Source organism: Anser cygnoides, chromosome 5 (genome assembly GCF_040182565.1).
Source record: "Anser cygnoides isolate HZ-2024a breed goose chromosome 5, Taihu_goose_T2T_genome, whole genome shotgun sequence".
Classification (NCBI taxonomy): Eukaryota; Metazoa; Chordata; class Aves; order Anseriformes; family Anatidae; genus Anser; species Anser cygnoides.
The window spans coordinates 39,649,325-39,667,291 of record NC_089877.1 but is presented as its reverse complement, the minus strand read 5'-3'; the positions used below and the strand labels follow the sequence as shown (position 1 = coordinate 39,667,291).

The following is a 17,967-nucleotide window of genomic DNA, read 5'->3' as shown; positions in this document are numbered from 1 at the left end:
TGCCTCACTCGTGGATTTATCCATGGGTCACAGTCCCTCTGACTCAAATTCACCCTGGAATTCCAGCCTGTCCAGTACAGCAGCACGGGAACAGCAGCAGTTTCCTGGCTGCCTGTCAGCCCAGGCGCATGGCTGCTGCTGTTATCAAAATGTTCCCAAGCACAGCAAAGTAAGATGATAAGGACTGCAGCAAACAGCAAAAGCAAAAAGCAACTCACTACCAAGCACTCCAATACACAGTAAGCAAGCAAGTCCTGTGGCAAGCACAGCAGCCTGCCAATTAGCAGCTAAACAGCTATAAGAACTAAAAAATTCAGTCTAGGATACTCCACTCAAATTTATCTCAAACCCTTCAAGCCCCCTTGTTGGGTACCAGAAAGGACTGTTGTGGGTTAATCCCAGTAAGCAGTTAAGCACCCTGCAGCTGCTTGCTCATTCCCCATTATGGGATGGGGAAGAGAATGGAAGGGTAAGGGTGAGAAAACTCTTTGGTTGAAATGAAGACAGTTTAACAGGCAAAGCAAAAGCAGTTCATGCAAGCTATTCCAGCCTAAACCAGTATGAAAGGGAAGGGGTAGTACAAATCCATTTCAAAGGTTCTGGCTTTAAAGGTAATCTGAAATATGAGGACAGAATGTGGAGTTTTATGTTCATTTTTGTGACACGGATTAGGGATGAAGATTTGTATTTAAAGTCTTAGAAATAAGAGCACTGTCAAGTCTGGTCCTACTTGTTTTGCTGAAAGTGCTTTCCAGGTGATTCAAGTGTGTGATTGAAGCTTTCCCAGTCTTTAACTAAGTGTATAGGTGGGTGGAAGAGAAATTCTTTTCGTCTTAAATGTTGTTGAAGTCAACAAAGAGAGCACCCAAAAAACAGCTTTCTTTTTAGTCTGAAGAGCAGCACGCACATGCACTTGGAGTTTGTGGAAGTTTATGCGTAGTTATGTAAGTTTAACTAGGTAAAAGGATAATGTAGGAAAACCTGTGCAACTTTGTATTTCTCAATATTGCTGGTGTTACTTATACTCTTTTTTGACTTGTTTCAGCCCCTACCAGTTTCCTGTTGTTTAGTCAGAAGTCTGCAATCAGCCGAATGATACCAGATGATCAGCAAAGTCCAGATATCATCCTGCCTATGCATGGTCTAAGGAACGTGAAGGCTATTGATTATGATCCCTTAGATAAATTGATCTACTGGGTAGATGGACGTCAGAATATTATAAAAAGAGCTAAAGATGATGGCACTCAGGCAAGTTTACATGGTGTATATACTTTTTTTGGGGGGGGGGGGGGGGGTGTGTCTGTCTTTGCACTTTATGCTTGACTTTCCCCTCCTGTCCCCTGCACCAGGGAATCATCAGTTTAAACTTTACTCTTGCTAGCACTTATTCATGTATGTTCTGTTTATATGTAAAGATTACTGAAGGTTTGTTGCTTTTTTTTTTTAGGATTGTGATTTTAAGTTATACACAAAGTGTAATAGTCTATGTATATCATATGTACCTGAAACAATGAGCCTTAGAATCCTAAAATCATTAGGGTTGGAAAAGACCTCCAAGATGATCTGGTCCAACTGTCCCCCTACCACTATCACCCCCTAAACCATGCCCTAAGCACCATGTCCAAGTTCCCTTTAACACCCCCAGGGACGGTGACTCCACCACCTCCCTGGGCAACTCGTTCCAATGCTTGACTGCTCTTTCTGAGAAGAAATTCCTCCTAATTTCCAACCTGACTGTGAACCCTTAAACTGTGATATTAAGCTAAGGGTGGGCAATGAAGTAAGGCAGGCTCACTATCTCTGAATTATACTAGAGACAGAAATTGTATTCTAAAATCAATATTGTGCATGACAGTTGTGTGATCATATTGTCATCATTGTAAAGCTGTCACAAAATGAAAACTCACACAGCTATCCAAGCTGTAGTTAAAACCCTTATTGAATGTAAAGCTGACTGTTGTGTCAGATAGGGGTAGACTTATGCGCATACACAATTGTTTTACTGAATTAGGTGCATAAATGTTTTTCTTTGCTAGTTATTCATACAACAGTGGAAAGAAATGTGCTGTTCTTCTGGGCAGTGTTATGCATTAATATTGCTTAACTCCCAGGACAGAATAACAGATTCTTTAAAAGCTGTAGTTCGAATAAGAATACAAAAGGAAATGGAGAATGGGTGAGGTATATTTTCTTAGCTTTGGGCAGTCATATCTAAACAATGTAATGTGTTTTCAGTGGAACTGAGTTGGTCTTTTCATGTGCCTGGGGAATCAGTGATCTTACAGTGCCCTTTAAAGAAAAAGATGGTTTAATTTTTTGGCAATTTCTTTTAAGATTGGAAGAGGTATCTTAGGATAAGCAGCTAGCTGGGTTGTGGATGAATTTTCAAGGAGTGTTTCTTTTGCTCTTTTGGATTGTGCTAGGTGCTAATTGTTGCAGTCTAGCTTCTCTTTGGTACTCGCTAGGTGCAAATTGCAATGGAGATTTGTCTGCTCTGTGTTTTCCACTACCTTGGCCGCACAGCTTTGAAGATGCAGATCCCCTGCAAATTTTGACTTTCCAATTTTCACTAACTATTTTTACTGAATTTTGCTAACTCTTGTTTTTTTTGCAAACAATGCACGTGACATACTTGGGTAACGTTATCGTTGATTTCCAGATAAGAATTATTTCTTTATATTTCTGGGCACACTGACAAGAAAAGATAGGGATAAAGATTTAAATAAAAAGAAAACATTACATCACTCTGTAGAACTTGGTGGCTTAAAACCAAATTATGGAAATATATTGTAACTTTCTCAAGTAATTCTGTTTTGAGTAATTCATTTCGCTTAAGTTGAGTGTGGAATAGTGTATTCATCTTTCTTGACCCATACAACCTTTTTTGCTGCTGTTTTTGTTTTTGGATTGAGAGTACCATATCAGGATACTTTAAAGAAGACACCGCTTTCCCGTGACCACTCTGATGTGACCAAAACCAGTCACCTTTGAAAACTACTTTGATGCAGGGAGTCCTGCCAGTGGTATTAGTATCCCAATGGCATTGGGATTAGCAGTACACTAGTGGAGCCTCTGTAATGTCAAACTGAAAGGTTATTTTCCTTTTGGGACTTCTTATATGCTCCAGTACTCTTGAGTGGCTGAGGGAGCTGGAGTTATTTAGCCTGGAGGAAAGGAGGCTCAGGGGAGACCTTACTGTGTTCTACAATTACCTTACAGATTTTATGTAGATATTTTCCCTCTAATCTACAGTTTGAATCAAATGTATTTTGTTGCATTTGTTGTACTTGCTTCCTTGTGGTTTTAGGTATTTCTGGACATTTCACATAAATAAACCGTGCTTTTTGTGCAATCAGAGTTCATACAGAACAGTTATTAGAAGTCATTCCCTATATGTTGTCTTGCAGCCTTTTACTGTCATGAGTGCTCCAAACCAAAGCCAGAATCCCGAGAAGCAGCCACATGACCTCAGCATTGATATATACAGCCATACCTTATACTGGACCTGTGAGGCCACAAATTCAGTCAATGTCCACAGACTGAACGGCGAGTCAATTGGGATGGTGCTGCGAGGAGATCACGACAAGCCCAGAGCCATTGTGGTGAATGCAGAGCGAGGGTGAGATTCCTTTCTGTTCTTCACACAGAGCACATCTGGGATATGTCAGCTGTGTGCAGATCTTGTGATGCATCTGTGTATTTTAAAAATGAGAAATTTTGCGTATTTAATCACTCAGGTTATAGGTGATTGATAGCTTGATTCTGGGTTTTAAAGGTATCCAACTTTCTCTTCCTGTTCTTTCCTTTTCTGCCTCCTCTGGTGTGCCAACTTAGATGTTCACACAGCTGTGTGGTAGGTTACAGTGGGAAACTAAGCCGGGTGGGGAAAGCACAACAAAACACAACAAAACAACCTTATTCTGTTCACTGTGTGAGTGCACAGGCAACAACCTCACCACTAAATCCAGAAAAAACAGGAACTGCTATAAACTGTGTTTATAGCAGCTGATGATCCACCTCATAAATGTTCAATTATCATAAAACAAATGTTTCTAGAAAAAAAAGGGATCTTTCATATGGTATAACTACTCCTGCTAATGTAATAGTATAAAGGTTGACAAAAAAATCAAAATAACCTTACATTCTAGACATTTTAAAGTCAATTCTGTCTTGATGTGTATCTCAAAAAATGCTGAAATGAATTAAGACAGTGTTGTGGTTTAACCCGGCTGGCAGCTAAACACCACACAGCCGTTCGCTCACCCTCCCCCCTCCCTCTCTGGGATGGGGGAGAGAAACGGGAAAGTGAAGCCGGTGAGTTGAGATAAAGACAGTTTATTAAGACAGGAATATAAGGAATATAATAATAACAATAATAATAATAATAGTGATAATGATAATAGTATTAACAATAATAATGTGTAAGAAAACAAGTGATGCACAATGCAATTGCTCACCACCCGCTGACCGATGCCCAGCCTATTCCCGAGCAGCCGGCCCCCCCACCCCGGCCAGCCACCCCTATATATTGTTTAGCATGACGTCAGATGGTATGGAATATCCCTTTGGCCAGTTTGGATCAGCTGTCCTGGGTCTGTCCCCTCCCAGCTCCTGCTGCACCCCCAGCCTGCTCGCTGGCAGACAGAGCAAGAAGCTGAAAAGTCCTTGGCCTGGTGTTAAACACTGCTCTGCAACAATTAAAACATCAGCATGTTATCAGCGCTCTTCTCATCCTAATCCAAAACATAGCACCCTACCAGCTACTATGAGCTACTTAACTCTGTCCTAACTGGAACCAGGACAGACAGGTAAAGGTAGTGCAGTGACTTCCCACAGGAAGAAAATTTGTAGTTTTGCTGTAAAGCAGTTCTGTTTAGATTCAGCAGACCACATCTCCACTTCAGGTGGCTGGTAACTTTATACTTAGAGGTCAAAGATGGCCCTTTTGCTGTTCTTTCTAATAAGTTAGATGCTTAAACCCCAGTTTACTCTTAGGTGGCTTTGATATGTGTTTGGCAGATGTTGGATGACAATATTCCATAACTGTGTGGATACAATAGTACTCAGAGACCCTATGTGGAACATTTGTGGGACTGTTACATTGTACAGTGCTCACTGCACGGGTCAAAAGCTGCTGTGGGAACAGGGGGATTAGAGAAAAGATTCTAATCTGATTGGGACTAACTCACTTGGACATAGTTTGTATTTATAAAAGCTTTCCTGCATTCTCCGTTAAAATGGGAGTTTGGGTTTGTTGATCACTAAAACACTTGACTTTTCAAGTCAGATTTTAAAATGAATTAAAGATAAACCTGCTTTTAAATTAAAAGAAGTGAAAATGGGAGAAAGACAATGTAGAAGAACACTGTGACTACCTGGGAGGGCTGAATCAGTGATCTGTTCACTGTCCTGCCTAGTTCCAGAAATCCTTCCCTCCAGCTCTCCCTTGGCTTGCTTGTTCTCACTGCTGCATCTCCTTGTTTATGCCATCAGGAAAGCCTGTGCAGCAGTGAATCTGCCCAAGTTATTTATTACTGAAGAAATGGTAGATTTTTCCCTGAGGGAGTTCTCAGTTCACCATGTGGATGCGCAAACCATTTTTTAATTATGCAGGGGAGAGCAGAAACTGCTCCTGTTTGCAGCTGAGCTGGCTTAGGCAGAGATAAAGTGTTCGTGGAACTATGTCATAAGGAACACAACATTCTCGGTTGTTCTTTCTTCTGTGATCTTTGTTCCTCTTAAGTTTAGTAGGAACTTATACTTGCTGAGAAGAAAGGAACCCCAGAAAGGAGGTAATTGTGTTGGTTTTTTTTGTTTGTTTGTTTTTTTGTCAGAAAGAAGGTGAGGAGAGCTTTACCCAAGGACAATTGCAGAAAGTTTTCTGTACTAGCCTCTTACAATCCCTACCTCCACTGCAGGAATATTGCAGGGCAGCAGTGCTGAATGCTGAAGCAGTGCTGATGCTGAACCATAAAAGGCCTGGTGTATTCAGGAGAAATGCAGTTACTTTTAGGCTGTCTCAATATGCCGTTTAGCAAATGTTGGAGCTTCTGCAGCAGCGTAGATCTGGATCTTTGCAGTTGGGAGCAATAGTCACCAGTCATCCCTGTGTAAACCATCCCCACTTACAACTGAGAACCTGTGTGCAAAGGTGAGCTGCTTCCCTTGACTTCTGAAGCTTTTAGTTAATCAGCTGGTGGCTTTGTTCTCAGGTATATGTACTTCACCAACATGCAAGAGCGAGCTCCCAAGATTGAGCGTGCAGCCCTCGATGGCACAGAGAGAGAAGTGCTTTTTACCACTGGGTTGATCCGCCCCGTAGCGCTGGTGATTGACAACAAACTTGGAAAGCTTTTCTGGGTGGATGCAGATCTGAAGCGCATCGAAAGCTGTGACTTGTCAGGTATGTGGTATGCAGTTAAACATTTGGAGCAGCGTGTGTGATGTATAGGACATCATTCCCTCTTTGATACTGACCCCAGTAACTTCTTCCACAGTTGCCAGTTCTGTGCAGGCAGGCACAGCTAACAATTGTTGGTGGGCTTCTGTCTTTGATGTGATTGGAATAAATGTGTCTGTAATGACTGCCACCCTCCAAGAGGGACGTTTGATTTTTGATACGTTCTGAAAGCAACTCTTGGAAGATCAGATTTAAATAGGTGTTGCCAGTCATGGCACCACTAAATCACTCCTGCTTTTTATTTTCTTGTGGCTTGAAAAGTTTGCGTGACTCTTCAATATTTTTTTTCTCTGGAGGTTACAGCCTACTAAATCAAGGTAACTAGAAGAACAAATGGAAGGGGTAGCAACTTTTTTCTAAGAAGGATGATAAGGCAGCTCACCTGGAACACCAGTGTTGTAAAACAGTGAAGGGATGTCAATTCATTGCACTTTCTCCATATTAGTAAAATAAGGCATTACTCCACATCTATAGCAGTAGCACCACAGGCTTCTTATAGAGCACTGTTCATCACTGAATTCTTAAAGCAGTTGGCAGTGCTGAAAAATGGAGAAATGTGCAGTATAGCACAGAGTCTATAGCACAAGACACAATGTCTGTGTCTTGTCACTTGTGATTCATTCTCTCTTCCTTTGTGTGAAGAAATTAAACTCCTAAAGGAAGTACAGAGAGAAGTGAATGAGTGTCAGGGAGTAGAAGCTGGGTTGTTCTAGTGATTGGCAGCTGCCATAAAAAGCTGAGCCTCCAATTTTTGGTGGACTTTCTCTTAATCACATGTAGTCACATCCCTTCCCTTGTGAGGCAATGAACTAAAATAGGTGAAAATTGTTCCATTTTTTTACAAGAATGGGAGGGAGAGAAGAGGTACCAAGGAAGACTGAGAGGAAGTTTGATGGCCTTGGAGAGGGGAAATGCACCTGTGAGAAGTTAATGAGCTGAGGAGAGGGCCAGTAACTGGTGCTGCTATAGATTAAAAAGATGACCCCCACGTAACAGAAAGCCATATTACTTAATGAAACCGTAGCATGCAGTGGACCTAGCTGTGGCTTTTACATGTATGTACATAAGCATGCCTTTTTTCACCTTGGATTTAACATGCATGCAAGGCTGAATCACAGCTAGCAGGCAAGGAGGATCACAGGAGGTGGGTGTTTCTTGCTGGAGATGAGCTGAGTCCTTGCATGGTACAGCATAAAAGGCAGAAGCAGTCTGTACATTACTGTTTTAGATCTAAGTCTTGAATAAATAAGACCAAACAAAAGGACTTTGGTAAAGTGATATATGAGTAAATTAGCAGCTAGGCCATCACACTCTGGTAGTTTGTATCGTGGTTGTAATTTCCTTTGTATGTGGTATACATTCCTCCTTTTGGTGACGTAGAAACTCCATATAAGCATGAGTTTGAATCCTGGATCTGTATTTTAATCCATTTATTTATTTACAGAGAAAACTAAGCTTTCTCTGGTTAATATTGAAACAAAGCTTTTAATGCACATTTATTTGATGGGGTCACAACTGAAGAATCAAACCCTAAAGGCAAGATAAAGGGGAGGAAAGCTACAGGACTAAAGGAAAGCAATAACTGGAAGCCATGTATCATGTAGCCAGAGAACTGTGGTTGTGTTTGATCCAGCTAAAGCTCACTGTAATTTGATCCATCAAGCTGTTTTGTAGTTGTTGGGTTTTTTTAGAAGTTAACATTTTTATTTTCAAGTATTTTGTATATTTTGCAGTCTTATATCACAACTTCAGAAAAAAAATGACAGCCAAAGTTATGTTGGGTTGAATTAGTTCCTCTAAAAAGTAATTCTTGAGCTGTCACTTTTAAATGGTCATATACTAGAAATCCTTTTGCTAGCATAAATTGAGGCTGCTGAAAAAAATGGACCCAAGTTGTATGTAGTGTCCTTCCTGCCAATTAGACAGTTCCAAACAATCTTATTCCCTCACAGACTTGAGGAGATTACATGTTTCTGGAGGTTTCTGAAGCTTTCCCTACACCCGGATAGTTAATAGCAGCCTGCTAAATGCTCGGGTGACCAATGTTCAACTTATTAACTTAACTTTCAGAGAGGGATGAAAGAACTACAAACCTGTCCATAGAGCGAACACTTTTATTTGTGAAGTTGTTGGATTTTTCAGCTGGAGCTATTGATGCTTTTCAGACATTCATAAAACATCTGCAAATGACTTGGCTGCCATATCAGTCAATTAAAAAGTAGCATTTTATATTATTGTTGAAGTGACTGGAAAAATCTATAAAAATGCTTTAATTTCAAATAGACTTCAAATACAGCAATTGGTGTCCTTCCACCTTAATGTTATTTACATTTAAGTATTAATTTCAATCTTGAAAAGACTACACATCTGTTTCATTTTGGTAACTAAAGTACTTAATTACTACGGAAATTCAACACTTTACTTGTAACATGTTTTCTTTACCATTTGTTAAGTACATCTGCTGAAAATATCTTTCTGTTCACTCTGTTTTTCATTATATTCAATCTTCTAAACAACAATGTAATGGTGTCATCCAGGGCTATCTGTGCTCTTTGCCTCTCCTTTTAGAATTACTATTTGGACTGTCATTTACTTAAGACCAAATCCAGCATAATTCAGCATAAATCAATCACCATCTCCAGAGCTATCTCCAGAGCTTCCCAAATCACCAATGTTCAGCTTTTTATAGAGGAGGGAGGAAAAAGATGATGCTTGAAGGTATATCCCAAAAACCATTAAATGTAGCCTGTTTGGGAGGCTGTTCAAAGAGGCTAGGGTTGTAGCAGGACTGCTAGCTTGCGAGTGTCACCAGACACCTCGTGTCTTCACAGTTTTAGGATGGCCCCAGGATGTCAGCTTGCCTTTTATTTCTAAATGGATGTGACCAACTTAGCACTTAAAAAACATGAAAACTAAAGGAGGTTTTCATCATATCAATTTGTAAATGAGGCTTTCCCATTCTTGATGTCTTTTAAATACAGCTGAAACTTGTGCTTTTTCAAAGTTTTGACAAAAGAACAGTTATCGTTGATGGTCCAACATTGCTGAAGTTTGTAGGGACTAAGGGTGCTCATAGACTGCAGAGCAAATGAACAAAGTGCCCTGTGTTTTCTTCACTGTATACCTTCTTTTGTCAAAATGTTATTTTCACAGTATTCCTAATTTTTAAGATCTGTACATTTAGGAGAAGACAAAGGACATGCCAGGAATTGCATTGCTTGAGAGTAGCACTAAGGGTCTGATTTAGTGAAACCCGTGCAAGTGCATCTGTTCTGTTCTACGTATGTCCTTACAAGAGGAAAATCTAGGGGAAGCGTGTACAATAATAGATGCATCAGATTACAACCAGGACTGTGCTATCATACACACTTCCTGAGTGTTCCTTCTGAAAATGAAACAAAACAGGTGTCTTGGTCATTGGTTTGAAAGCAAAATACATTCAGGGATAAAGAACTAAAACCCTAACTGCAAGTACAAGAATATATGACCTCTCTTTATTCTGTTTTCTTAATTTCATTTGGTTTATGCTGGGCAGTGTTCATCATGGCAGTCAGGCAAGAGTTGTGGGCAGTAAGTTTATGTGCAAAATTAATAGAATCTGTAATTGAAATAAATGTCATATTCTTATGCTTGGCTGAGCTCCACGTAATTTATGCAGCAAAATAGTTGAATCTAGTGCTCATTAGCATTTTTATTATGTATCCAGATTCAATAATCTCATTTTGAGTAGATATTTAAAACTTCCATTTTTTAAAAATGCAAGCAGGCATAAGACCTTTATTCCAAAATGAAACATCAGATCAGAGGTAGCACCAAGTTATAATTCTGTTTTGTATTCTTAATTTTTGAAATCAAATATGTCTGGTATACACTAAAAATGTTTTCTGTGAATTAATAGAATAATCTGGGACCTCTTGTTCACCCTAGGCAAGCATAACAAAAGCAACAATTAAATGCCACTAACTGTAGTGCAGCACATGATAGAAGACTGCAAGCAATTAAAATTAAAAGCAGTCAAAATTCATTTTTGTTTAACCTGATTTTTACACCTTGATTGAGACTTACTTTGTAGAGCAGTAAATCTGAACATTTGATGATGATCCTGTTTAAAAGCATCTCGAGTTACATTTCACTGTTGCTAAACATGGAACTTGGGTTTTCTGCTTGGTTACTAAAGAAAGAAAGAAATTGAAGAAAGAAGTATGCTTGTTGGAATATAAGGTGTTTTGGTTTTTTTTGTGTTCATTATCTCTGAGGATGTGATATAGCATATGACAGCATTTGAGTGCTCGATTCCTGTTTTGCATGATTACTGTGTGTTGTGTTTTATGAGAGGAATGGCAGTAAAGCTAATTACTTCTATTTCACTCTTGCTTGTACATTCCAACAAAGTTTACTGCTAGGTGTGTGAATGTATTGTTTAAAAAAAAAAAAAAAGTCCCAAGAGAGGAGGCCCCCCAAAACCCAGTGGGGTAGGGGGGAGAATTGCAAAAAGCAAGAACTCATAGGTTGAAATAAGGACATTTTAATAAGAACGAAAAAGGGAAAGCAAAATGATTAAAAATAATAAAAATAAACAAAACAAGCGATGCACAATGCGATTGCTTACTGCCTGCTGAATGATGCCCAGCCAGTCCCCAAGCAACGGCAGCCCCAGTTTGATGGTTGAGCATGATGCACATGGTATGGAATATCCCTTTGGCCAGTTTGGGTCAGCGGTGCTGGTTCCGTCCCCTTCCAGCTCCCTGTGCACCCCAGCCTCCTCCCTGGCAGGGCAGCATGAGAAGCCAAGAAGTCTCTGACTTAGTGTAAGCACTGCTCTGCAACAACTAAAACATGGGTGTGTAATCAACATATTTTCATCCTAAATCCAAAACATTCCAGCTACTATGAAGAAAATTAACTCTATACCAGCCAAAACCATAACAGAACTGCTCACAGTTATTTATAACAGAGCATGCCAATGTGAGGCTCTTCATGGCTGGCTGACGAGCCAAGGTACCCAAGGATGAGCTGTGCTTCATATTGGATCTGCTTGCCCGTGTAATAATTTGTTGCACTTACCTGAAATGAAACTGAAGGAGTACTGCCATGGTCTGCCAAGACAAATGGAGCCGTTAACTTAAGAGCTCCTTCTAAAATGAATGTACTGGAGCTGGTTTTAGAAAGCCCCAAAATTGTCAGAGCATATTTCAAAATGTAGTGTTTTTTTCTTTGTTTTTTTTTTGTTTGTTTGTTTGATTTGGTTTGGTTGGTTTGGTTTTGTTGTTGTTGAAATGAGTTAAACGTTGTTTCTACTGATCTCAGGTGCTAACCGCGTGACCCTGGAGGACTCCAACATCCTTCAGCCGATGGGACTGACGGTGCTGGGGAATCACCTGTACTGGATTGATCGTCAGCAGCAGATGATTGAGAGAGTGGAGAAAACTAATGGGTACAAAAGGACTAGAATTCAAGGCCGAATCGCTCACCTAACAGGCATTCATGCTGTGGAAGAACTCGATATGGAGGAATTCTGTGAGTTTGTTTAAATATCTCTCTGTGACTCTTGGCCACTGTCTCTCAAATTCCTCATCCAGCTGCGTGTTTAAATAATATTGCCCTGTGGGCTTTAAGTTAAGACATGGAGCGCTTTCAACTTGGAGGGCTGGGACTCTAGAATAGAAAGATAAACAAGTTTCTCACTCTTGTCCTGAGGAGTCCTCCTGTTCAGCTAGACTGCAATTTCACAACACCTTAGTTAGCTGCTTTGTACAAGCTCACATGATACTGAATTCACTCTAAAAGCTGATTGGAATTATGGTTTTTATTTTTTTCTACATATATATAAGTACAACCAAGTAACAGAGTTCAGAAAAACTTTAAAAAGAAAGGAGAGGATAGTACTTGCCTTTTCTTGAGGCATTTCAGACCCATTTGTAAAACGTTTGACTCAGCACAACTGATAACATAAAAGCCTCCAGTAAGGGAGGGGGAATTGGCAGGAAGCTCCTAAAATGAATTTCAGTGGATGTGGAATTTCTCTCCTATCAGAGGTGGAGCTGATCCCTTCTGAAAGGGGCCGCTGATGGTTGGACCTTATTTTTCTGGCCTGGTGCCTCAGTTCCAGTGCCCTGAGGGAGAGTGTAGAATCCCCTTGAAGCAGTCGCTCCTCAGGGTGGCAACCTGCAGCTCCTCCTGCTTTCACCAGGCCTGCTGAGAATATAAAAGCACAAGGTGGGGGAAACAGAAAGCCTCTTTAGACTTTGTGACCTGTGATCAGTTGAACTTGTATGGTGACCCTGGATTAATCTGTAAAGGGTACCTGGGGGACATTTGTGTTTTAAAAAAAAAAAAAAAAGAACTTTATATCAATGTGTTTTTTAAAATGTCTATTTTTTTATGGCAAGAGTAGTATTTATTCAGAGATGCACTGAAGCGAATCACTTTTTACATCTGAACTCTATCCAATATAGGTGACTTCTGTTACAAGGGAGTAAAAATACATGTGCATGTGTGCATGCCCACACAAGTATATGTGTGCACTTTTTCTGCTAGCAGAAAACCTGCTAACCTGTGCCTCACACAGTAATGTTTCCATCACTGTGTTAAATTGATGAATTTTTTAAGGGTGAAAGCAGACCACTGAGAAGCCTGAACAGATGGAAGACAACTTTGGCACAGAAATAATGATATTTATACCATTTTTTCCCTGTGGAAATTCTTGGTCCTCACTAGTAGTAAAGAATGCATTGTTCGGTGGCATCACGAGTAACAGAGGCTCCTGCTCCACAGATCACTCCAGCAGATGCTCGGCACACTTAGGACATGAGATAAGCAGGCAGGAGGCTGGTTCTGTTCTCACTCAGCTGGGCTGGGGTCTTCAGACAGTGACTTCACCTCTCTGTGCCTGTTTCTCATCCAACTAATGTTAATTTAGTTTGATTGCATTAGAAGCTCTTGGGTACTCGGTGCTTTTGAATAACTGATTTGGGAACACAGCCATGTGTCTTCTGGCAAGTGTGTGTTCTCACTGCAGTTTTGTGAGTAACAGGGAAGTGGTGAGGGCTTGTTGGGGGGAACAGGAGCTGAGTGGTAGGGCTGGATATTAAGAGGTCTCTGAAATTAGAGGAGAATTCCTGAGGGTTTTGGGGAGGCTGGCATTCTGAAGTAATATATGTTAATTCTTGATGCCTGACTACCTTAGAAGTACAGATGGGGTATGTAGGTACATCTTAAATGTGACCTTCTCAAATCTGCTTTCTCACTTCTCTTCACCTGAGCTCCCAAATTCATTTTAGAAGTCCTTTAAAGGTTTCCATATCACTCTGTCTGGGAGAAATGTAGTCCTCGTGTAGTAGTAAATCAGCTTTTGAGCACAGACCTGAAAAATCCTGCAATTATCTTCCTATGAATTTTAGTGAAATGTTATTTACTAAAAACAGAAGTGCTTTATGAGTGGTTTTGTGAGCTTGCCTTAGCTAGTAGTTAGGATTTTTTTTAATACTGTCTAATATTCCTTTCTGTATGTTTCTGCAGCTGCACATCCATGCTCCCGTGACAATGGTGGATGTTCGCACATCTGCATTGCCAAAGGGGATGGGACTCCAAGATGTTCATGTCCAGAGCACCTTGTGCTTCTACAGAATCTCTTAACTTGTGGAGGTGAGTTATGTAAACTTCTTAGCAGAACTGTTAAACTTTAAAAGTAAAAAATAATAATAATAAAAAAAAAAGATGGGGTTTGAGGAGGTGTAATCTTAGAACCATCAGAAAATTGGTCTTGACTATGTCACAAGCTGATGCACTGATAGGTCTTGAGAACTCTCTTTCTGGAATAAGATATTTTAAAAAATAACTAAATGAATGAAGTCAGAGTGACCAAAATCAGTTGGTAACTGATGCAAGAAACTTGTCCACCAGGATATTTGTGACTTTTATGTGCTATAAAATTATATGGATTTTCTGCAGGAGGTTGCACTCGAATCCAGAATGTGAATTTACAGTGTTTTCTTAGACGTGATATGTCGCATTATGTCTTAAATGTGACCTTTGATTTTCTGCTAGCTTTTTTCTGCTTAAGTTTTTGGACGTGTGACTTTTCATTGCGTGCAGAATACTTGTGTTAGACCTTAAAATAGTTGCATCTTCCACTGAGATTTTCTTATGGTTGTATGATGTGACAGCTTTGTGCTATAAACAACTGCTTATAACATGATGTTGAATCAACCGACGATAACCTAGTAGCAGAAACTGTGCATGTGATTCCCACACCACTACAGTCTTTCAAATGAATTTGGCCTGATAACATGAAACACTGTCCTGTCTAGTTAATGAGAGAGAGGCAAAAAACTCAGTTGTAATCCTTTTTAATTAAGGTAGCTCTTGTCTTTCCATGTGGTAGACTTTCCCTTTAGACTTTGATCTCCCGGTCCCAGGATTTTTGAAAATTGTTACCTTACTCTTGTAGAGAGTAAATAGGGAAAAATTATTTATTTAAAATGGGGAAAAAATATTTATTTTTTGGGTGGTATCCCGTGTTTAATCATCTGTCTCTTTTGGTTGTCTTGGCTTTTTTATGTACTCATTTTGCTGTGGATTTCATTCTTCTGGCTGAGCTCTGATCTCCCGTGGGACAGTCCTTTCTATTATAAACTGTTTTCTTTCCCATGACCACAACATGCTATGTGGTTTCAGAGTAGTGGCAGTTACATCTGCAGGAGGGAAAATAAAACAATCTACTTATATTTGTTGCTGTGCTTTTTTTAAAAAACAAAAAACATGGCCTATGGGAGATTATATCCCACTACTTTATCTCCTATAAATGTAAAAATTAAGGGGCCTTCCTTTCAGTCTCTGGTTTTCGTTTGTTTGTTTGTTTGTTTTTATTCTAATCCTTCTGTAAGCCTGCAATGGCTTTTTGATCTATCTGGTCTGCAGTAGTAGCAGCCCATAGCAAGTGTTTCCAAACAGATTTGTAGCTATTTTGACTGGAGAATATTTGTCCATGTACCCTCGTGAACACTCCTGTCAAGCTTTTAAACGCAAGCTTGTGCCTGCCAAATGAAGCCATAATGCAGCAAATCATAGAATCATATGTGGCTCTTGATTCAGACAGAACTAGTAATCTGGCTGTTGAATTATCCGAACAGAATGTTCCTATCAAAATTAATTCAAGAACTACCTTGATGTGTATATATGGGATCTTTATCTTACCTACAGCTGCCAGGTCACTGGTTGTATTTGCAGTCCTCAGTATTGCTACACCAAATAATCATAACGCAGAAACTTGGAAATCATAAGGTTTTGAAAAAATCAAGCACATTTGGATTTTTACTTGCATTTGTGTTTTTCAAGCTCTTGATTATACTTCGTCTCATTCTTGAACATTTCTCCTTAATGAAGGAGGATAGCAGCACTTCAAAAATAGCTTGCATTTTTACAGAAGAACTTCAGTGAAGGCATAAGCATGGTTTTCTCCATCTGTGGAAGAAGTCCATCTCATTTTACACTGTCAAAAGAGCTAAAATTGAATGCACACATGTGCTTTGTTTTCTCTTTCTCCAGAACCTCCAACTTGTTCCCCAGACCAATTTACCTGTGCAACTGGAGAAATCGACTGTATCCCAATGGCATGGCGATGTGATGGATTTCCAGAGTGCGATGACCAGAGTGATGAAGATAGTTGCCCCATATGCTCTGCATCCCAGTTCCAGTGTGAGAAAGGACAATGTATTGATGCACATCTGCGGTGTAATGGAGAAATTGACTGCCAAGATAAATCTGATGAAGTGGATTGTGATAGTAAGATTCATTTTCCTTACCTCTTGGCTCTAACATAAGCACCTATTTGGGATTCTAACTATTCCTGATGTACATTTATGATTTTTAGTTTCAAATGGGGAAAAAAAGCGTTACCCATAAGCCTAGCTAAGCTATCAAATGATTCTGTTTTCCTCTATACAATGAACCTTCCAGGGGTGCTGGTTACTGGCTCTCATAAGAACTCTCTTTACTGATCATTCAATATGCTTTAACATCACAGAGATTCCAAAGTTAATTAACACGTCCTTTTTACTGAAATGGAGGCTTCTGTATATAGATAAGAAGTTTAACAGTTAGCCGAGTAAGAGTTGATAGGGTGCCATAAGATAGCATAGAGTATATAAGGTTTGATAATATATTGAGTTACTACATTTTTTAAATGGCAGATGATCAGTTACACTTTGTTAATTATTGTAAAAGATCCTTGCTGATTTATTCCCAGTTTTGCCCCAACGGGACCAAATTGACAAAGGATGTGGTGTTACTTGGATCAGAATTTTATTTTAGTCCCACTGAGTAGGATGTGTAAGAAGAAGGAGGAATCAGAGAAATTCAGACTTGCATTTTACCTACTGCAGCAAAGCAGGTGTTCTGGTGCCTCCCTGTTTGTATTTGTGGCTTGACATATCTCACGTTTTGGTTTTCTTAAGGTGCTGCCATGCAAGAAATGATTAATCTTTTCTTTCTGTGCAGCACTTTGTCTGCCCAATCAGTTCCGATGTGCCAGTGGCCAGTGCATCCTCCTGAAGCAACAGTGTGACTCCTTTCCAGATTGCATCGATGGATCTGATGAGCTCATTTGTGGTGAGATGTCTTTGCTTCAGATTCAAGAGCTCTGTTTTCAGGCGTAATACCTTGCAACCATATGCAGAGCCTCAGGCTCTGCGTAGGAATATTCCTTCAGGGAAACCCAGTGAGTCTTTCCAACTCCTGTTGGAAATTTCAGACTGAACACGTTTCTTTTCATTCTCCAGTGTCTTTCATTTACCTGACAGCCCTCACCCAGTTCCCTGGATATTGTAAAGCCACTTTTTTTGTTGTGCGTGTGTGTGCACATGCGCTTGGCAAACTTTTGTGCTGCCAAGTTAATGCAGCTGTTTCCTGTTTGCACATTGGATCCAGTCCTACAATTAGGTCTTAACTGATCTAAATGAGTCTTTTTGCAGACATAAGACTGTCTCTTCTGGACACTTTGTGACACAGCGCATTCTGTGGTTTCGTGCTTGACAGAGGGAAAGAGGTCAAGTAGATAATAAAAATGATTGCTACTTTCAGGATAAGGATCTTGCATTTAAAAAAAGCTAGAATTGAGAATTTTGTGCATTAAATTAGCTAATTTGGGAATGTTTTAATTTTGTTTTCGCTTTTTTTCTGGTATCATATCTGAACTAATCTGCCTATTTAAAGGTTACGTCCTCAGCTGACATAAAAGCTGCTACGCACTAATAAGTAAAACAGAAATGAATTCTTGTTGAGCTGTTAAAAGTTTGATAGATCTTTGTATTTCCTTTATCTTCCTTCTCAAATTTCAGTTCTTTTGCATTTCTTTCAACTGAAAGGCAAGAATTTGGGAATAATTTGGAATGTGTTGCCCATAGTCAATGGGAGATAAGGTATAAAACTCATCTCAAATACTGCAGCACTTTTTATTATGTAACACTAGGCTGTATATGAGGAAAAGAAATAAAAAGTAGAAAGTATTA

The 17,967-nt window shown here is 39.7% G+C and overlaps 1 protein-coding gene across 4 annotated transcripts in view; it reads left to right on the top strand.

The window, feature by feature from the left end:
• Positions 1–17,967, top strand: part of LRP5 (LDL receptor related protein 5) — a 170,364-nt gene that overhangs the window by 138,411 nt on the left and 13,986 nt on the right. For all 4 annotated transcript variants that reach the window (XM_048059683.2, XM_013185662.3, XM_066997956.1 and 1 more), the window contains exons 13-19: positions 1,046–1,248; positions 3,408–3,619; positions 6,213–6,403; positions 11,768–11,977; positions 13,979–14,104; positions 16,007–16,243; positions 16,958–17,068. In XM_048059683.2, the coding sequence (XP_047915640.2) occupies positions 1,046–1,248; positions 3,408–3,619; positions 6,213–6,403; positions 11,768–11,977; positions 13,979–14,104; positions 16,007–16,243; positions 16,958–17,068 (1,290 nt within the window). The remainder of the gene's footprint in view (positions 1–1,045; positions 1,249–3,407; positions 3,620–6,212; positions 6,404–11,767; positions 11,978–13,978; positions 14,105–16,006; positions 16,244–16,957; positions 17,069–17,967) is intronic.